The 23124-nt window shown below is 32.9% G+C and overlaps 1 protein-coding gene across 1 annotated transcript in view; it reads right to left on the bottom strand.

Annotated features, from left to right (window-relative positions):
- The window catches only part of CSMD1 (CUB and Sushi multiple domains 1), a 2413561-nt gene that overhangs the window by 609149 nt on the left and 1781288 nt on the right, over positions 1-23124 (bottom strand). The window contains exons 25-26 of the mRNA XM_074209535.1: positions 13806-13994; positions 94-210 (exon numbers count right to left, since the gene is read on the bottom strand). Coding sequence (XP_074065636.1) covers positions 94-210; positions 13806-13994 — 306 coding nt within the window. The remainder of the gene's footprint in view (positions 1-93; positions 211-13805; positions 13995-23124) is intronic.

Genomic DNA, 23124 nt, shown 5'->3' with positions numbered 1-23124 from the left:
ACACCAAATACATTATTATTTTGCCTTCAGCATGTTTTTGTCTTGTACGTGGTTTTTTGTTGATGTATTTGTAAAGCATTATTGCATTCTTACCCTTTCCATGAGACACTTCAATAGTCCAAGTGCAATTCAGAGAGTTTGGATAGAAATCAGGAAACCCTGGTGAAAGTACAGTTCCACTCTTCCCATGAATGTAGCCTCCACATAGAGCTAAGTGTAAGAAAGCAAAAGTGTCAGTCAATTAGAGCTTTATAGCTAGTTACAGTATATAATAAGAATGCTTACTAGCTTGCCAAAATGTTAAAAAAATTGTAATCTAATGTTACAATAGGGCCAAAAGAGAATAAGTCAACAGACCAATTCATTCAGGAATACCCTAAATTATTATATGACACAGGACATAAAGAGAGAAAAAGCTGTAAATCTGAAACCAAATTAAAATTCATACATGTTTATGCAAATTACACTGGTTAGACTGTAGCTTCTAGAGAAGTTAGTTGCTGTGGTAACCCCCTTCACAAGATAGGAATGACCTATAAGAAAATATGTGATGTGGAATAAGGGCTGATTAAAAAAAAGCTAATTTTAGAGGACAAAGAAGAGGGACACAACTGTAAAAGACTTAAATTTCATTACATCTAGAAGTATTTATTGAGTACTGAAATTTTAAGGTGCTAAAAAATGCATGCGAAGCAAATAAAGTGTAATTTAATTTTTTAATACTTGAAATTTTCCAGTCTTCAAAATTACACAAAAATAGGACACATCCAAGTTTATATATATATATATATATATATATATATATATATATATAATATATATATTTCTCTTCTAAATCAAATCATTTAAATTCACAATGAAGAAATATTAAGTCATTTGAGAAAACACAAGTGTAATTTAACAGAATTGTTGTTCCACTATTTTTCAGTGCTGTCTGACTCTTTTTGATCGCATTTGAGTTTTTCTTGGCAGAGACATTGTAGTGGTTTTGCATTTCCTTCTCCGGCTCATTTTACAAAAGATAAAATGAAGGTAAATATAGTTTAGTAATTTTCTCAGGATCACAGAATAAGTAGATGTCTGACACCAAATGTGAATCCCTCCAGAGGGATAAATCTTTCTGACTCCAGCCCCAAAGCTCTCTCCACTTTGCCACTATGTATCCTGTAGTAATGGAGTGTACAAGTATAATGAAGAGAAAAATGTAACCTTCTAGAAGACATGGACTGTTTCACCTTTGTTATTGTACAACCAGAAACTGTTTTTGTACCTCTAACATAGAAAGTCACTTAATAAATGTTTCTTGATTATGGCAATTCTCTCTTCTGGTTCTTCTTATCTTACCTCAATTGCTTTTGCTGGATTGTTATCCAGATTGTGTCTTAAATTGCTGGGTATTCCCAAAGATTTGTTGTAAGTCCTCTTTTCTTCTTCTTGACTATTGTTTCATCTGGTATTGTTAGCTCCAATGGTTTTGATTATCATTTCTATCTAGATAATTTTTAAATTATTTTAGTCCTTAACTCTCTTCAAAGATCTCCAGTCTTGCTTTTCCAATTATCTATTTATTAGACAACTGGAACTAGAGATTCTATAATCTAAACTCAACAAATCCAAACTGAATTCATTGTCTTTCTCCTCCAGACATCTCCTTCCCTTCATAAATTTCCTACTAATGTTGAGGGTATCATCATACTTCAGTTATTCAGGCACACAATCAAGCTATCTCCCCAATTCCCCAATCTCTTTCATCATTTCATCAAACTCACCTCAAGATTATTGCAATAACCTACTGGTTAATATTTGTGTCTCAACCCTTACTCCAATCCAATATGTCAGTCATTTTGGTTATCAAAGTGATCTTCTTAAAGTTCAGAAATCATATCACCCCTAAGCCCAATGAAGCTTAGTTATTTCCCATTAGGATAAAATATAGTCATCTATTTGACTTAAATCCTTCATAATTTGTCTCCTTCCTGTCAACGCATTGTAACACCTAACACACCCTCACACTTTATAATCTACTATCACTGGTCTTCTTGCTGTTCCTTAGAAAACACAGCTCCAACCTCTTATACATTTTCACTGACTGTTTCCTATATGGTTGGAATACTAGCTTCCTTTCCTCATCCATACTTCCCTTCTTCCCTAACTTTCTTCAAACCTTAACTAAAACCCTCCATTCTGCAAGAAGCCTTTCCAGCCTCCCTCAGTGCTAACAAGCTCTCTTTTTTTGATTATCTCCAATTTATTCTTTATATCTTCTTTTGTACATAGTTATTTGAATGTTATCTTCCTCATTGGTTCATGAAGTTCTTGAGAACAAAAGGTGGCTTTGCCTTTTTTTTAAAATCTGTATTAGCAGAGTTAAGCTGACAGACAGATGTTGCTTAATAAATGCATGTTAATTTGACTTGAATTCATTGAGTAAAAAGAGCATTGAACTGGGTCTCCATGATCTGGGTTCTAGTATTGGCTATGCTAATAGATAATAGTGTGTCTTTGGGCAAAGCATTTAACTACTATGGGTTCCAATTTCTTTAACAATAAGATGAATAATATGTACTGACTTATCATTAAGTTCTCCCCTTTTCTAATTTTGGGAAGAGGCAAGAAAAAAAGTCCTAATATTCTATGATTTAATGAGGCTATACATTTAGATTTCCATTTTGAGTGCGGAGAAATAAACCGCCACTGAAAGAGATGCCATCTGGAAGATTTTCACATGATTTTCAACAGTGTGCATCGCATTTAGTAATCAGCACATCCAGGTCCATCACAAGTATTATTTAAATAAAATTTAGTCAATTCATGCATGAAATTATATAGTTATCCCCAATAAAGCTTATTAGGCTAGTCTAGATTAACAAAAACATGATTATAAACAAGTCTTTGGAATACCAAGAAAAAAGTACAAAAATCACATGAAATTTATCAAAACATAAAATATTCTATATAATCCTAACCATTCATCAGTATCATTTATTGAGATTTTTTTCTACTTTCAAGTATGTATTTCTATGTATTTTCTTCTAGGATGAACAAAATATAAAATTCAAAATTCATAGTTATCATACTCTGATAATTTCTTTGTCTGTCCAGAATGAAATTCATGTAAATAGATTATTTTTGGAATAAGTTTTGCATCTTTTTTACCAGATAATTCATATAAACAAAAGGAAGCTTCTCTAGAAGTACAATTTCATGGAGAGGAATGTCAACTAGCAAATCACGAAAGTTATTCCCTACTCAAACTCTCACACCACAGATTTATCTTTAGTGAAGTATGAGTTTGGATATGCCTAAGATTGATTTTTAGAACATTTTAATAGTCTCATTTTTAAATGTGCATATTTTGTAGAGAAGAGCCAGGCCATGAGCCATCTCTAGGCAAATTTCCAAGTTATATTAACCTGTGAAGACAAAATAATAGGGAAGTAGAGATACCAGTCTAAACTGATATTTTTGAAGGTGATGATTTAACTAAAGCAACTCGAATTTCAATTGACTTGAATCATCACCTATTTATTAGTAAAATATTTGTTTACTCCTTATTCTCTAAATATCTATACAATAACACCCTCTAAAGCCCCAGAGATTATGTCCAAGATTCTTCCTGTCTTAATTGGAGAATTCCTCCTTTGGAACACTCTTTTAGGAAAAGCCTTAGCCTTCCTTCACTTCCTCTCTTTTTTTCTTTCCACCACCTTCACAGCCTCACCTGCAATCACCTAGAGACAGCTTGGTTATCCTTCCCTACCTTTGTCCATCCACTTACTTCTGGAACCATGAAAAATGATCAAATAGGCTCTATCATTGCTCCTGGTTGAGGTGTATTAATCTATTAATAGCACCATTCATGCTCTCCAAAGCTTTTTAACCCAAGGTGCCCCTTCCTGGTCACCTGTGTGTGTTGTTTCTTGTATTAGAATTTGAACCTCCCAAGGACAGAAAGTATTTTCATTTCGCTATTTATATCTTCTCCAGCATGTAATACAGAGGTTGACAAATAGTAAAAATTCTTAATGATTGCTTTTCTTTACGTCTCTCCCTACATCCTCTCTCTTTTTTCCTTCCTTTCTTTTCTACTTCTCTCTTTCCTTCTGTCCTTCCTTCCTTTCTTCTCTCCTTCCTTCCCTTCTTTCTTGCCAACATTTATGGAGCATGCCACATTGGAATATGACTGGGGCCTTTTCTAAATAACATACTATAATAATATGCAATATATTGTCCATTGTAATTATCCATTCTAATCTAAAAGATTAACTTCATTTCACCTTACAGGCAAAACTGCTAGTAAGTGTATTTTATTTCCAAACATGTAGACTCAGACAAGAAAACACATTCACTAGGTTAGGTCCCCATCTTAATTCTGTCACAAAAACACAAAATTTCCCTGGTAGTTAAATGAAATAATTGGTGAAAAAAGAGAATAATTTTGAATGTATTTGTTTTCTTAAATCAATTGGGAAATAGGCAGGAGGGAATATAGTTTGTTAGGCAGGAATAAAAAGTCTAGTAATTTCACTTTCAGTCAATATTCTCTGTCTCTCTGTCTCTCTGTCTCCATATATATATATATATATATATATATGTATATATATATATATATATATGCATATATATATATACACACACACACACACACATATATATATATACATATATATATATATATGAACTGTTTTTTTATTAGGACATTTTCTAGGGACATTTCAGTTATAAGGGTCACATGTATATTTGTTTGCAATTTGAATTTAATTTGTTTCTTCTTACATAGAATGGTCTATTCTAGGAAATTTTTCAAGTAACAGTTACATTTTGTGATTGTTATCCTTAAGGCTATAATTTCTCTTTTCTATTCCCAACATTTGCCTTCTCTCACTGACCCCCTTCAGAAAAAGCCTTTAGCCAGAGGAGTAAAGCACATAGGACAGAGAAAGACAGGAGAGGAGCCAAGGACATTTGGAAATTTTTGCCAGTATACTAAGGCAGAGCCAATTTGGAGAAGATTCTGATATTCAGCAGTTGGAAAAAAAGTATATTTGAGAAGAAAAATTACTTACAAAGATTTCTTTCTATTATGCCTCACATAAAACTAGAGGCACTTCTAGACATTGCTATTCTGATTTTCTAATCCTTGAATCATCCAAAGGCCAACTTAATCATTAATCATTAAAGATGGCAATGCTAAATGGCTATCATTTTGTTTGCTTGCTTATTTATTACTTCTTAATAGAGACTTGACATTCTTTTCCCCTCAAAACTGTACAAAAATCATGAGATATATCTATGGGTCAGTGAATAGAATTCTGTATTTTTTTAAATAAGAACCTAGGTTGAATTCCTACTTTTGACACGTACTAGATTTGTACATTGGGCAATTACTTGCTCTCCAGGTACCCAGACAACTCCTTATTAATGCTAGGATATAGGTAGATTAAAATCTGTATTGATTAACTTCCATACCATGAAGAAATTACAGATCATTCATACATTCCCAAATGAAATAGTAGAATAAATTCTTGCAGCTTTGCTTCATTATAGAGAATAATGCACTTTTCAAGGTAAATCTATCTTGCTAATAAATCTTTTGTACACTTAAAGTCAGAACAGTTACAAGCTTAACATGAAGGGACTACATGAGAGGTAAAGTAGTGATGACATAACTAGTATGTGCAACCCAATTATAGCTAAATGAAGCCATTATTGTATATTCTTCTTTTTCAGTCATTCGGTTATGTCTGACTCTTTGTGATCCCATGGACTAGTCAATAGGGTTTTCTTGGCACACATACTGGACTGCAATTTCCTTCTCTAGTGGATTAGGGTAGAGGTTAAATGACTGGCTCAGAGTCACAGAGACTATAAGTGTCTGAGGTCAGATCTGAACTCAAATTTTCCTGATCCCAACTGACCCAACATTCAATACATAGAGATCCTTTTTGTTGTTATTCAGTCATGTCTGACTCTTCATGACCCCATTTTAAATTTTCTTGGCAAAGATAATAAAATGATTTGCTATATTCTTCTCTAGATCATGTTACAGATAAAACTGAGGCAAATAAGGTTAAGTGACTTACCCGGGGTCACATAACTACTAAGTGTCTGAGGCTAGATTTCAACTTGGGAAGATGAATCTTCCTGACTCCAGTTTCAGCGTTCTCTCTACTCTGCCACCTAAATATCATATTGAGTCACCTAGCTGCCTCCTATTATATATTCTGAATTAAAAAAAAATCCTAACCATATAAAAATAGATTTATTATGATTTTTCCCTCACTTTAAGATTTCCTAATGAGATAGAATAGCCTCAATGTGACACAAAAAGCTCTTTGGGGAAAGTAGCTTATAGATTTATATGAATGAAATTTCAGAAACTGACAAAGAAAAAAAGGAGGGTTAAGAAATATATGACAATGGACCCTCTGGCTTTACAAATCCACCATCTATTCAATTCAATAAGACTTTTTTTAGGTTCTGCCGTGTGAGAAACATTTATTCTGTTTATTTTAGGGAATACAAATGACAAAGAAAAACAAAACTGAAATCTTCTCTACTCTCAAGATACTTGTATTCTCTTATGGGTATTAAGATACACAAATAAAAGTAAATGGAAGGAACTTTTTAAAATGGTGCCAATACTTAGAGAAGTGAGGAAGATTGCATTTGATTTCTACTTTGGGGGAAGCTAGAGTTTCTAATAATAATGGTAATGATAAAACAGCTCATATTTTAAGCAGTGCTTTAAGGTTTGCAAAGTACTCTACACACATTTCTTATTTGACTGCACAAAGTAGAAATAAGGTAGGAGTATATTCTAAACATGAAGGAACACTAAAGCAATGGTACTAAAAGCAAAAGATAAATGATCTTAAATAGGAAACAATTACCATATTATATTGAACAGAATGAAGAGTGTGTAAAAGAGAATAATATTAAATATGAAGGCAAAGGTAGTTGAGACCCATATTGAGTAGGGCTTTAGATTTCAGGCTGAGAATTTTGTATTTTATCTTGGTTGCACTAGTAATTGCTATATACAATCTCGATGTGTCCCATAATTAGTATCAATTTTCATAATAATTACAAGTATCATTTTCCTCCAACTCTTCAAAGAGATATCCTTGTAGATTGTGTGTGTACGGAGGGTCAGATTTATTTATATACAAAGGCTACTTACCTTAAAATCATATCCTCATTATTAAGAGTCACATGTATATTCTTCAATCATGTCCTCAAATTGCATGCACATAAAGCATTCTATGAAGTTGGTGCTTATTAACTAATGGATATGAAAATATTTTTCTAAAATTACAGATAATAAAGCTATGCAATCCATTTTTTTAAATATTGGGGGATATAGGCTAAGTAATCCTTCTGGTTAAATTAAAGCTGGCCAATGACAGAAACTACTACTTAGACTGAGTTTAAGGAGATGTCAAAGAACCCCTCAAGGTATTTGATATAGTAGAAGTAGAGTATATGTAGCCCAATGGTGGATAACATAAGCTCTTATCCATAAATCCAAAGTATGGATAGGTTGTATCATTCCAATTTGAGTAAAGGGAGTCCTCATTCCTTCTAGATTAGAATTTTGTAATGATACAAAAGGTTATGTTTTCCTCACTAATACATTACATTACCTAAGAACTGTAGAAACTCTAGAAGTCATGGGATGTCTCTAATATAGTAGCAGCTTGAATCTGTAGTCAGTGGACTTGGATTTTTTTTCCACTTACTGTCTTTTTTTTTTTAACTTTGGAAGTCATTTTAGACTCTTTAGAGATAGATTAGATTAGTAGCAGTCAGTCAAATAGAAATAGTTACCTAGAGGGCACATAGTGTTTTAGAAAATTATAAATTAATTGCCTGATTCAGGCATCACACAGAGATTTGCAGGCTTCAGGTGGTCAAAAGGAAATGAATTTGACACCTCCAGATTAGATGACAACTAGAAAACTAACTCTAGTTTACTAATCTTATGATTTACTCCAACCTCTATCTGACCAGACACCTTCCTTCTAATATTCTTTTGAAGTGGTTGTTTACTCTCAGGGAATTTTAGCACTAGAAAAGACTAGAGAAGATATCAAGTACAACCTATAGGTGTTTAAACTGAAAATCTCTGCTACACCTTCCAGTGTTTACATTTACCTTAACAAATGGGGCATTCATGACCTTTTTTTTTTTGCAGACTGTTCTAATTTATAAAATCTCTAATGGCATGGAATTTTTTTTATAAATGGACAAAATCTTCTTTACAAGTAATTGTAATCTTTACACATGATTGATCTCATTTTTTATCTTATACCCATTCTATACAGTAATCATGAGTGATGAGGAAACATAAGCCCAGAAAGATTAAATGATGTCACACATCTAATAAGTGTCAGAGACAGGATTTGAAACCAGGTCTTTCTGATGTCAAATTCAGTACACAGTTATAACATTGCTGCTTCTTGATTTGGATTCTGAGTATATAAGGAAATCTTAGTTGGTCATTATTAAATCACTTGTTTCCAGTCAACCTTTTGATAAATTCTTTTTTTTAAAGTTTTTTTTTTTGTAAGACAATGGGGTTAAGTGGCTTGCCCAAGGCCATACAGTTAGGTAATTATTAAGTGTCTGAAACCAGATTTGAACTCAGGTACTCCTGACTCCAGGGCCAGTGCTCTATCCCCTGCACCACCTAGCTGCCCCTTTTTTGATAAATTCTTAAAAGTTAATATTAGTAGGTCAATCAAGAAGATGAAACATCTAATATGTGTCTACGATCATGATGGCTGTTATCATATTTAAAGAAACAAAATGACCTACCTATAGGAATCTATCTAGAGAGATAATAGTAATGAATTTTACATGAAATGGTAAATAATTCATTTGTAACTGTGATGGCTCTCACTTTCAGATCAATAAACATTCACAGATATGGAGTCAGAAAGAATTTTTAGACTCTCTGGCCCAAATCTTTGATTTTATGGTTGAAGAAACATGCTAAGAAGTGTTAATTTTCTTTGAACAAGGTAACAGAGGTAATAGAGGTAGAGTCAAGATTTAAACTCAAGACCTCTGACTCAAAATATAAAAGAATCTCCACTATACCCTGTGGAAAGAAAAACCAAAGAGGTGACTAAAGTAAAATATTTAACAGTCAACCTTGGCTAACAAAATCACCAGGGCATTAAAATCACAAACAGATGAGAACTATAGGATAATATTATATCATTTGCTTTTGCAAGTCAATATAATAATATATAGAAGAAGAAATTTGTTCTTTCTTTAGGGAAGGTGTTCTTCCCTAAATCGCCATCAGAATAACTTGAACTTTCCTTCTTCACAACTCTTTAGGAAAAGTCCAAGGTCAAAATAACTGTGATTGTATGTTCAGCAGGTGTTTTGTCTGCACATTCCCAATGAAAAGGTGAAAAATAGGAGAGAAATGAATGTCTCAAAGTAGTAATCTTTATAATATATTCTTGCCTGGAGAGAAAGATGTTATTTCCTCAGCTATTTAAAGACTGTTTCCATTTTTAGTTCTTTCAGGAGTAAGAAATACTTCATGTAAACACCAGAATAACAAAGGAAACCAGCATCATTCCATGGGTAGTCAATATTTGGAGAAAATATATGATACAAACAAAAATTATTTACTGCAAAATTTTGAAATTTAGTCCTGTGATAAAGTACAATGAAGTTAAATTTCATAAAACCCTCAAGTTAATATGCACAACATTGTAATTTTGATATATTAATGACCTGAACTGAAGAGATAATATATATTTTCTTCTTAAAAATTTTTTGACAAGAAATGTAATTCATTGGAATAAATCCTCCAGAAAGATAATTCTTAATTTTAAAAAACTGCCTAAAGCACTGAGACATTAAAAGTAATTGGCTCAGAGTCTCATAGCCACTATTTGCTAAAGGTAGAACACAAACCCAGGTCTTCCTGACTGAAGTCAGTTCTCACAACACACACATTTTCCTCCTTGGCATATTTTTATTTACTTTAAATATTTAATTATGCACTGAAGTGTGAAAATTGTTTCCCAATGAATGTAAACCCTTTAATAGTGGATACTATTTCATTTTTAAATTTGCATTCTCAGGAACTATCATAGCAACAGGAACATAATAGCATGTTAATAAATGTTTCTTGATTGATTGGTTGTTACCATCAGCAGGTAGATCAAGAAGTCACTTAGCAATAATTAGCTACTTTCTCTATCACTCCTTATAAAAGGAAAGTTAAAAATTCATTTAGTCATTTGGTTATTGTGTATACCAATATCTACAGCAGGAAAGATTTCAAAGTTATAGATATTGGTGTTTTAAAATAATTTAATGTTTTGTTTCACATGAAAAATACTTAGATGAAAATCTCAAATATTGAATTAATGATAGTCAATATTCATCACAGTTTTTTAATATATCTGGGTCTTTTCCAGACTCAGCCTTAGGGATAATTTATTTTATCTTTAATTTCAAGTTTTAGCCCTTTAAAGAAACTGAGAAATCAATTTCTGCATGCCTCTTAAAATTAACTCCATATTTCTTCACGGTTTGTATAGTATAACATATATGTTTTATCTTTCATATATTTTTCAAGTTCTTTTAGTTTAAGAGAGTACATAATTTTTGTCATCATATGACTTTTTTCCTATTGATGGAATGTGGTTGCAAATATAGGAAAGGATAATCTCATACAAATTCAAATTTCTCAGAGTTCAAAAGAAAGATATTGGATAATAATGTAATGGTACTGTGTGAACCATACATTATTTGTGTGCAATAAGTTGAGGGAAAGATAGCAGGATTTTATGTGACGGGGAAAAAGGTGGGTTATTGAAAGTGGGAGGACACATAATAGATGAACAAATTAAAGGGAAAAATAGAAATTCAAATGGAACTTTCATCAATCAATCAAATTACAACTATGGGTGAAACTACATATCATGCAAAGACTTTTCCTACCTTACTCCTTTTATTTTGCTGTTAGTGAAGGTTATCTAGCTTAAAAAGATAAGTGAGTGCAACCTCAAAAATTAATTCATAGCTCTTTACAGCAGCAAAGTCCTTCAGCAGTTAAGTCAAAGGGGTATTTTTTAAGTTCTAGATCACTTATTTTTATTTCCATAGTTTTATAAATAAGAAATTAGATTTCTATCACACAGGATCCTTAATAAACACTACCCAAGTGTACTACAAAAGTCAGTTGAGGAACAATGTTTTTCTTAACTTTTGAAAGTTTAAGGCTTTGCAATAGTTTATGGCAACATAGATTAAGAGCTGCAGGTGACCTTAGAGGTCATCTGATCCTGATTCCTTACTTTGAACATGTAGAATCTGTAACCCAAGGTTGTGAAGTGACTTGTAACATAATTGTGTACTTGTTAATTCTGTTTTTATTATTCAGATGATGGTTTTCTTTTTCTTTATATACAAAACGAAATACTGTCTTAAAAATCTTACTTGTCTCAAGCACAAATGTTGGCTATTTATAAAGAGACAAACCAAATCCCCCAAACACCTCATATTAAAAGTTTTAAGTAATATAATCTCAACTCTCAGGAATCAAATTATTATCATATTAATATCATATCATATTATATTATACAATATAGGAAGATGTATTCATAGAAAATTATTTTCAAAGCCAGATGTAGTCATAGCCAAGACATCTGGATTCAAGATCTGGTTCTAACAGACACTGGTTGTGAGTCCTTGGGTGAAAAAGTAACAATTTTGGGGGGTTATGGACAAAGAAGACAAGTTGAAGATGCTTTGATAGAGGTATTTCCTCAACCTAGAGTTTCCAGGATCCACAAAGATCCAATCTAAAGGAGAGTATACAATATTATGAAACCTCAAATTACATTCACAGGGTCATCAATTAGTCCGAAAAAATTTACTCATTTGACAGTTAGCAGCTAAGCAACTAAGACTTATTTTAAACAATCTGTCTCTGTTTTTGTCTGTTTCTTTTATCCCATTACTTGAATACAATGGCTATCTTTTTGTTTGCGTTTGTATCTAGCCCACAAGTTTATTTTCCTCCTTTTTTCAATCTTTCTCTTTCTATCTCTCTTTTTTAGGTACTACTGTAAGACCCTGAGTGTTGAAACCTATGAACTCTTGTCTAAATTCCTGTAAGACCCTGAGTGTCGAAACCTATGAACTCTTGTCTAAATTCCAACCTCTTGCTTAAATTTCGCTCCTAAGTTTCTGTTTCCTAAGAGCCTGTTCATTTTCCGTAAACCATGCGACAAAAGAACCTCCCCAAGGACCTGCATCCAATAAGAAGACAACGCACCATCTCAAGACAACCAGCAGATGCTTGGAAATCCCCTACTGAACCATATATAAGGACTCTCCTTGCTTTACTCTGGGTTCCAGGATCCTAGCCCTGTCCTAGGATGGAACCCTAGCTCGAGCTAGTTTAATAAACCCTTGCTATTGAATCTCCATTGTGTCAAGTGTCTCTGTTCGGAGATTGGGGAATTCTCGGACCCTAACATTACTTATTTCCTCCCATCACCCCCCAACTAAAATCTTGTTTGTAAGAACTATTATCATCCTAGTGATGATAGTTCCAAGAGAGAGGAAGAATATCCATGAAAATTTTTGAGAATACATAATGTCTTTTCATAATTTTCTAACTATTTTCTATTTTCATCAAGTTCTCAGATGTCCAATTATATAATATCCAACTTTTAAAGGTGAATATGATGTTTAATTAATTATAACTAATATAAGCATGCAAAAAGTGCATACAGATAAAGCAGAATGGTACAGAAAAAAATCCACATATAATTCAGTTTGTCTTCATTTACTTAAGAAATGTTTTATCCTAAGAAATGGACTAGAAACTAGAGGGATGTGGGGAACAGACTTGAACAAGGTGGTCATACTGAGCCTGGAGTAGGGAGGGGATAGGGTCACATAAGTTGAAAAATGTCAGAAAGAATGTGGAGTAAGTGCTTTAGTTTTTGGAAATAATTTGAGTAGAACTGACTGGAAACTTTTAATGTGAATCACTGTCAGCAAAGCATTATAAGTGAGTCTTCCCAAAATATTATTTTCTAAGTTGAATACTAATAGAGCTAAAGGATCTTGGAAATCATTTGGTCTGATTCTTTCATTGGACAGATGAGAAAATTGATTTTTTCCCCCAAGGCAATTGGGTTAAGTGACTTGACCAAGGTCACACAGCTAGGTCATTATTAAGTTTCTGAGAAAAAATTTGAACTCAGGTCCTCCTGAATCCAGGGCCAGTGCTCTATCCACTGCATCACCTAGCTACTCTGGAAAATATTGACTTTTAAAAGAGAGAGCTTGGATTCCAAATCAAGTCTTCCAATCTAAAATTCACTTTCATTCTTTCCTATTGTTCTTATGCCCAAGGGAGAAATTTGCATCACAGAAAATCTCAATTTTAAGAGTACAATTTATTTCACAATGTGAATAGCTATTCAGATAGGTAAAATATATAAAGCAAGATTTTTTTTTTGTTCAGATGCTTAATAAATGAATGCTTCCAGATTTGTCATGGCAGAGAGAACAGAACATGAAGTCACCATTAGCTGGCAATTTGATTGCACAAGCCCAGGCAACTTCTTAGTGGTCTAGCTGGCTCTCTGATTATAGGCTAACCTTTATTAGTAGAGGAAGTTTTACCAATGAAATCACAGTTCACAGCTATCCTGGTCTCTTTCCCTAATCTTTCAGAAATTTTTATTGGTTAAATTATTTTCTCTCTCTGTGTACATTTACTTTTTTTTTTTTGGTTAGACTTTACCTACCATCACAACTTGGCAATGCATGATTCCACTGATGGTTCCTTTCACATACAAGTGGCTCCTCATCACTTAATGTATATCCTGGATCACAACTGAAAGTCACTGTAGACCTGATGCCAAAATTATTACCATGGCGATGACCATTCACAGGAATTCCTGGATCAAGGCAGGAATCTGACTCCAGTGTAACACCTAAAACAAACAAATGTGAATTAAAAACATGCTGAGTAAGAACTACTGAAGAGTACAGACACAAAAGGTACATAAATAGATTTTATGGAGTGAGCTTAGGAATTGCAGGAAAAGAATTGCATCTTTATTTTCATTAATATCTAACTAGTTTAGCATTTCCTTTATGAAATTAAAAATATTAAGAATGGACTGTGAGTTTCACCAGAGTTCCAGATGAATAATATATATAACCCTAAGCCAAGATATAACATTCTCAGAAAATGGTGATACTTAAAATATGATAATAGGCTAAAACATGATTTTCAATTCCAGTATTCTCCTTTCATCTGTTTATGGGTCCAGGCAATAGACTTAAAGATGATTAGGGAATAAATAGCACGTGTGTGTTTGTGTGTGTGTGTGTGTGTGTGTGTGTGTGAAAGAGAAAGAGAGGGGGAGAGAGATGATAAAAATATGTGAGGATTAGAGTTACCTTTCCTTCCTGTTCAAAATACACACACAGAAGGGGAAAAATACAGGGAATTAAACTGAAAACATGAATATACTTCAGATTAAATTAATGAACAATAAATATTAAGTATTTTTTAGGTGCAGGCATTGATCTAGATACTAGGAATGTACATACAAAGAATAAAACAACTTAATAGTTTTACATTCTATCAATTTGCCCCCATAGTATTTTAAGAAACTACTTAGTAAAAGTAATAGATATTAGTTCTATTTTTAATGAGACAAAATGGATGAATAAATGAAAGGTGTACTTAGCTCTCTTACTTTATAAGACAAATAATTTGCTAAAAAAAGTATACAACCCCAAATCCTGGTATCTGTCTCAAATAAGCATCTTAAAAATCATGTTTTAGATCATAAAATGATCACATTTTAGTTCATATATTGTGAACAAAACCTACAATTATACAGGAGTTGCGGGCAAGGTTTTTGTTTAGTTGACTAGCTTTACAGTAGTCATCAAGAATCATAGTCCAAGAACAATCAGACTATATTTGTATATATATATGTGTGTGTATGTTTATATGTATCACACCCCTGGAATGCTAGCTCCAGTTTTTAGTATTGATCAACAATTTGAAGCAAAGGAGTTCAAACTTAAAGGATCATTTTCCTATTTTTCCCCTCTTGCAGACATTTGCGAGTATCACTTCATGCCTTCTATATCTATCCTTCACTTTCTGTTCCCCTTCTTTCTTACAGTCTAATGTTTCTTCTAGAAACTGAGGAAAATAAAAGAAAAAAAGAAACCTATCATATTGGATAGATTCCTGATGCAAAACATATGAGAGGAAAAGGTAAATGTGTCCAAGGATGAGCAGACTTAGATTATTAACTGAATTACTGGAAAAAAAAAATCTAAACTTATGTGATGACATTCTATTTGCATATTGAGTATGTTACTAGATATATGTTATAGATTCCTTTGTTGATTGTCTTTTTTGGGAGGGCAAAAATAAGGTCATTATTGGTAAAAATCTGAAGCATTTTAAAGAAATAAAAATATGGCATTCATATCCATCTATTTTAGAGTATAGAACAAATGAAAATGGATTTTAAAGCTGTGAATGACTCAAAAATCAAAAATAAACAAATTGATATCTTTAGAGTGGAGTGGATTTCAAAGGCTATTGTACAAAGAGATTGTGTCTTATGCTTTATAAAATATAGAGCTATGATGGAATACTATTTGTTTTTATTTCTTTTTTTCTAATGTTAATGATGATCCATTGTTACTGAGAGCATCACCAGAGCTTTAAACAGGACTTGATAAAACAAAACTAAACAAAACAAAATAACCAAACCCTTCAAAACCCATCCCATAGAAGATTTAGAAAAATCCCTCCCAAATTCACACAGTTTATATTATCTGACTTCCCTTAGGGTATTACTGTTGATTTAATTAATTCTTAACAACAAAATGATGGTCCCTTTTACAATGCTACATAGTTAAATATAAAGGAAATTTAAATATGTCCGTGTGAGGGATAGATGGGAAGTATTAATTACTGGGCAAAGCACAGAATGTCTGTAATCTCTGTTGAGCCTAAAGATGGGACAGGAAAAAATAGTTAATACTATGCCTTAAAAAACCAAATAGTCTTGATCATTTAAGCTAAAGTCTTAGAGAGTAATGAACAGGGTTGACCCTGATTTTGAAACTATCTTTTTTGGGGGTGTATCTATTGCTCCCCTCATCACTGTTTACCCTTTATAGTCACTCATCTTCAGGGGAACCTACTGTCCTGGTGATTTAGATTTTCCTTATCTTAGAAAAGTTCTATTCTCAAATGTTTTCCCTGATTTCCTTCTCCATCAGGATTTATGACATAATTTAACCAATAAAATCTGTTTCACCTGAGCCCAGTTTAAAGGATTACAAAATCTCAGAAAGTACATTAGACAACATCTAGTTCAGTCTGAAAAATGATTACTTCTTTGTAGTTTAGAAATTATTTATCCAATGATTGAAAACTTCTAGGAAAGAAGAACCCACCATTTTACTTTTGCATTGTTCTAATCAACTTGAGGTTTTTTAAAAAATAATATCAAACTTCAATTTACTACTTTGTAACACTTACTCATTGTTCCTAGTTCTGTAATCAAAGACCAAAGGAATAATTCCTCCTTCAGGGACTACCCTTTCCAATATTTGAAAATAGCTATCATGTTCTCTCTGCATTTTCTCTTTTTCAGGCTAAATAGCCTTTATTTCTCCAACTGATTCTTATATGACATGATCTCAAGTCCCTTCATCATCTTGAGACTTCTTTATATACTCTCTAGCCCAGCAATATCTAACCTAAAAGGCAGCATCCAGAACTAAACATAATATAACAGGAATATTCCAGTCACATGGTTCTTAAGAATTAATTAATTCAAAATATCCTAAGAGAAATCAGATAATATAAATTGCATGAATTTGGAAAAAATTTTTCTAAATTTTCTCTGTAATGGTTATATAATAACCAGGAGACTACCAATTTCTTATTCCTGAAATCTTGGCCTCTTTTTTTTTTAGGTTTTTGCAAGGAAAATGGGGTTAAGGTTAAGTGGATTGCCCAAGGCCACACAGCTAGGTAATTATTAAGTGTCTGAGGCCACATTTGAACTCAGGTACTCCTGACTCCAGGGCCGGTGCTCTATCCACTAGCTGCCCCAATCTTGTCCTCTCTTGATACACTCTTAGCTCAAATTAGTTTTCTTGGTTGTCATGTCACTGTTGAATCATACGGAGCTTGCAGTCCAATAAATATCTTTCAGATGAATTATTTTATATAAGCATGCCTATTTTGTATTTTAGATGGAATTTTAAACACCAGTATAAGATTTTATATTTTGCTCTATTAAATTTCATCTTAAATAAATTCAATATTATAGCTTCCTTAAATATATTTAGTTCTTGACTCTATAATTCAACAGTTTGCTATTTGCCTTCAACTTTTTTTCTTAACCATCTAAGATTAAATAGACAGGCCTTAACAAGTTTTGACAAAAATGTCAAATAAGGCAAGTTCACTCTACTATAATCCTCTTTCTACATTTATATTGACTATAAATGGCTAACCATCCAACCAGTTTTCAAATTACCTTCAATTTTATAAGCTTTATATATTTTTTCCTATTTTGTCCATAAGAATAGCACAAAAGACTTTGTCAAATTTTAAGAGATAGGCAAGCTGCCTGATCTATCAATAAACTCAGAAAGGAAATTAGGTTAGTTTAGCAAGAACTATTTTTTATGAAGCCATGCAGAGTTTTTTTTGTTATCACTGCTTTTCTTCCTAGATATTTACCAAGCTTAAATAACAACAATAATAATAGTGTCATTATTGAACATTGTTCTTCAACACAATTATCCAATATTGATACAGGGGAGAGAGATCCAGGTTCCCAAAACCCATGGACAGTAGAACTAGATTGATTCTTCCACCCTCAACTAGTCTTTCTGTGCAAAATAGTTGACATTTCTCAGATTGTTTCCTCAACTGTGAAGTAGAGATGATAATAGCACCTATCTCATAGGATTGTTATGAGATACAAATGAAATTATGTCATAAATTGTTTTGCAAACTTTAAAGTTCTATTAGAAAACCAGCTATTTAATTGGCAGAACTATATCCATACTCAGCAAGAACTGAGTTTAAATCTTATCTTAGACTTTCAGTAGCTTTTTACCTATAGGCAAATCATTTAACCTCTGTCTACCACATCTGTAAAAATAATAACAGTATCTATCTCCCAGGCTTGGTCTGAAAATAAATTGAGATAAAATCTATAAAGTGCTTTACAGACTTTAAAACAGTATAAAGATGAGGCGGCTAGGTGGTGCAGTGGATAGAGCACTGGCCCTGGAGTCAGGAGTACCTGAGTTCAAATCCGGCCCCAGACACTTTTAATAATTACCTAGCTGTGTGACCTTGGGCAAGTCACTTAACCCATTGCCTTGCAAACCCAAGAAGAAGAAGAAGAAGAAGAAGAAGAAGAAGAAGAAGAAGAAAAGAAATGCCAACCTTGAATAGGACTTCACTGATACTAGTCAATCCTACTATACCTTTCTTATTAATTCATAGTGAGTTTTTTAATTAAATTTTTCAATTTATGAAATAAAACAAGTATTCCCATTGCATACAGAACAATAAAAAAGATGATAATACATGAAACTACAAATTCACCATGTACAACTTGATATTAATTTAAAATATATAACATAGTTATTAGGTAAATTTCTTTTCCCTTCACTTTTTTCTCCCTTCCCCCCCAGGGATGACTATTATTATTTCTTACAGCTTAATAGCATTCCATCACAATTATATATTACAAGTTGTCTAGTCATTTCCCCATTGATAAGCATTCCTGTAATTTCCAGTGGCTTGTCATCCCTTCTCAAATCTCCAGTGGTTTGCCTTCCTTCCACTTTCCTGGCTGAGAATTTTGCCTCATGTTTTATAAAAAATATTGAGGTCATTTACCATAAATTTACTCCCCCCCCCTCATTTCTTATCACTTGAATTCTTTCTGCCACTATCTCCTCTTTTACCCCTGTTTCATATGATGAAATGACTTTACTCATTATGACTTTACTAGCTCCAGCAACCCCATTTCATCTCATTTCCTTTAATAGAGTGCCTTCTCTAACATCCCCATAGCTTAACTTTCCAATCTCTCCCTGTCTGCAGACTTTATCATCTGCAAATATGCCCATGTCTTTCCCTTGCTGAAAAAAATCCTCATTTGATCCTTTCATCGACTATCACACTATATCTCTTCTGCCTGTTGAAGCTAAACTCCCCTAAAAGCTCATCTACAAAAGGTGCCTCCTTTTTCTCTCCTCTCACTGTATTATTATTATTAACACATTACACCCTCTCTTCCAATCTTATCATTACACAGAAACTACTATCTTCAAAGTAACTGCAGTCACTGAGGCTTGTAGTCTAGAAGTCATTCTGGACTCCTCATCATCTTTCACCTCCTCTTCCCCCTCCATATCCAATCTATTAACAATACATGTCAATTTTACTTTTGCAGCATCTCTGGAATATGCTCCCTCCTCTCCTCTGACAGTTCCATCACTCTGATGCAGGGTCCTATCATCTCATTTCTTTACTAATGTAAGACTCTACTAATGGATCTGCCTGCCTCAAATTTCTCCCCATTGTCATCCATACTCCATTCAGTCACCAAAGTACATTTTCTAAATTGTAAGCCAGATAATATCATACTAGTTCCTCCAGTGACTTCCTAGTGTCTCTGGAATCAAATATGCAATGTTCTGTTGTCATTCAAATAATCTTCTTTCCTTTCTTTTTAAACTTTATCCTTGATCCAGTGACATTGGCTTCCACAAACAAGACTTTGGCTACAGATATTTTTCTCTGATTTTCCCACATGTCTTAAATCTCTCCTTCCTCGGGTTGTTCTGATGGTGCCCCAGGCTTCATTTTTAGTTACAACCAAAATGCCAGCTTTTACTGAAAGCTGTCCTCACCCTCTCTTAATTCTAGTAACTTACTTCTGTTAATGATGTCATATTCATGCTTTAAATAGCTTAATTTGTATACCTTAGTTTGTATATTGTTTCCTCTCATTAGAGGGCAAGCTCCTCGAGAACAAATACTGTTTTTTCCCTCTTTTTATATCTTGAGTGCTTAGCATAATGCCTAGTGAATTATAGGCTAATCTAATAAAAATTCTGCATGAAAGTAAAGAATGTTTTCTTTAGTAGTTTAATTTCTCTATGCCCACTCAGGGCACTGTATTAGAAGGAATGAAAGATCATGGCAAAAGTAATTTCTAATAAGCATACTTCTATCTAAAAACAAGGATATGATAGCATGGAAAATGAACTTGCTTTGAAGGTAGGATGTTCTTGTTCAAACTCCACCTCTGTCATATACTATTGGTGAGTCTTTAAGCAAGTTATTCCATCTCTATGAGCCTCAATTGCTCATTTATAAAATTAAACAGATTTCTGAGGTCCTTTAGAGAGTGTAATCTATGATTTATTCTCTACCTTTTTTTCTCATAGCAAAAGAAAAAAACTAAATCTATTTAAATGAACCTAACAATAACCAAAAAAAAGATTTCTAGTTTATAGGTTGGTGATAATGTGACAAATGACAAACCAAAAGAAAAAAAGAAACAAAATTCCTCAATTCTTTCCACTTTAAAATCAGTTTAATTCACAGAATATTTTGAAATATGTTTTGTGGATTATATTTGAAGGGGAAGTTTTTAAAGCTTCAATGTTATTTTGGTTTTGAAAAGATCAACATCATTTAAAAATATTATTCATGTAGATCTTATAATATCCTCTAAACTATAGGAGATAGGCTCTCTCTATATCTTTATTTCTATCTACAGCTTCAAAATATCTTTAATATCTTTTCAAGGCAAGATGTCCATAATTAGGGAATTTGGATCAGAAGACTGCTTAGATGCTTGACCCAATGGGTCCAGTCAACCAAACAAAAGCAATTTAAGCTTATCATGCAAGCTAAAGTATGTGTACTGTATTTGAAATTTAGGCACATCAATTTATATCAGTAAGGGAAACCCAATTTAACACTAATTGGGGGACAAATTTAGATTTCCCTAAATACTTTTCTCTTCTCTATTTCTAAGGTTTATTAAAAAAAAAAACAGTTTCTAGGGCAGAAAACTACCCAAAGTACTTACCAGGTTAGTTTCTCCAGCATAAAACATGAAAAAAAAAACCTTTTTAAAAGGATAGTCATTATATTAGGGGAGGCTAGGTGGCACAGTGGATAGAACACCAACCCTGGTGTCAGGAGTACCTGGGTTCAAATTTGGCCAAAGACACTTAATAATTACCTAGCTGTGCGGCCTTGGGCAAGTCACTTAACCCCATTGCCTTGCAAAAAACCCCAAAAAACAAACAAAAACAACAACAACAACAAAAAAGATAGTCATTATAGCCAGTAAAATTGACAATTCATGTTGCTTAGCTTAGACAGTGGATAGATTGTTTTCTCTCTTTTTTATCTACCTGATCAACAATTAGTTTCCCATTAGGACCTCTAGCCCCAAGTAGACAATTCAACATTAATAGAAATCATTTTGCTACTTCTTAGGAACTCTAGTATAATAACAAAGTTTTTGGCTCTTTTTTTGTACATTTCAGGGAACTATACTTAATTCTTAATAAAAACCTAGCTTTTCATATTTTTCACTACTTTTCCTTTCCTATTTTAGCCTACCATTTTGTCAGGAAAAAAACTTCTTAATACTTTAAACTGGTCACAGATATAATATGTGCCTTGAGAGGTGGTAGCATCCCCCTCCATGGAAATTTTCATGATGTTATAGGATGAGGATGTTATAGTGTAGAATCCTTTCTTGTATTGTTTTAATCAGATGGATGGCTACTGAGGTCCTACTGGGAGTTGAAAACTCTCAAAAAAAAACTATTATTATAACAATAAAGTTTTAATTTTATTTAATATATAATTAATTTAAAAATAAAATTTTAATTTGAGAGAGTAGTATTTATAATTAGTTGATTAAAAAGAGTTAGGGCGTCAAGAGAGGTGAGGAGGTGGAGGAATTGATTTTAAACAGAGAATTTGGTGAATAAAGTAATAGCAAGGTATAAGAAAAATTCTGGATACATTCCACATCAGAGGACTAGATGTCCTTCAGTCATTCAGTCATGTCCAACTCTTGGGATTTGGGAATTTTCTTGGCAGGCACTGGAGTGATTTGCCATATCTTTCTCCAGTTCATTTTACAGATGAGGAACTGAGACAAATAAAATTAAGTGACTTGTCTAAGATCACATAGTTAATAAACAGTTGAGACCAGATTTGAATTCGCTAAGATGACTCTTCCTAACTTCAGGCCCAAGCACTTTATCCCCTAGAACATCAGAAGACTAGTTTTTTGCAAATAAAAACCTAATCCCAAAAGAGATGAACATTTTCTGGGTAGTGTCAGTAATAAATATTACAGCCAGAGTTTTATATATAGCTTTTTTCTGACTCCAAATTCAGTGATTGGAATAATTTGGTTAGATGGGAATTTGGGGGGAGTACAGAATGCAAGACTGGTATAGGATCAGATAATTTGAAAGGCTAAAATAAGAACTAGACTTGAATTCTTGGTTAGGGTAATTGGAAGATAAATCCTTTGGGGGGGGGCTCCTAAATATAATTTCATATAAACATTTAATAGAATAGTGATGAAGAGGTATGATAACATGTACAAAACTCTTTAAATTATAAAATATATTGCATACTGGAATTAAATTTAGCTTGTTTCTGGGAAAAGGGAATACCTATCATACTCTGCCTTCTCCTAAATGATAAACAACCAAACAATTCTCATAGTACCTTGTAGATACATGACATAAATTCTTAGTTCATTTATCTTGCTAAAATTTTTTTTGAGAAAATTTTTCTAGTTTATCACTTGCTAAGAAGCCTTTCCAGGTTTTATTTGTGTATGTGTGAATATATATGTGTATGTATGTATGATTATATTCACATATACTGTCATAAATTTGAATATACCTTAGTATTTACTCACATACACACACACAGTGTCTTTTTCATTAAATTACAAGCTCTTTGAGAGCAAAGGCTGGTCCATGCTTTGT

This window comes from Macrotis lagotis, chromosome 1 (assembly GCF_037893015.1).
Source record: "Macrotis lagotis isolate mMagLag1 chromosome 1, bilby.v1.9.chrom.fasta, whole genome shotgun sequence".
In the NCBI taxonomy this organism is placed as follows: domain Eukaryota; kingdom Metazoa; phylum Chordata; class Mammalia; order Peramelemorphia; family Peramelidae; genus Macrotis; species Macrotis lagotis.
This window is presented reverse-complemented; position numbering and strand designations above follow the sequence as displayed.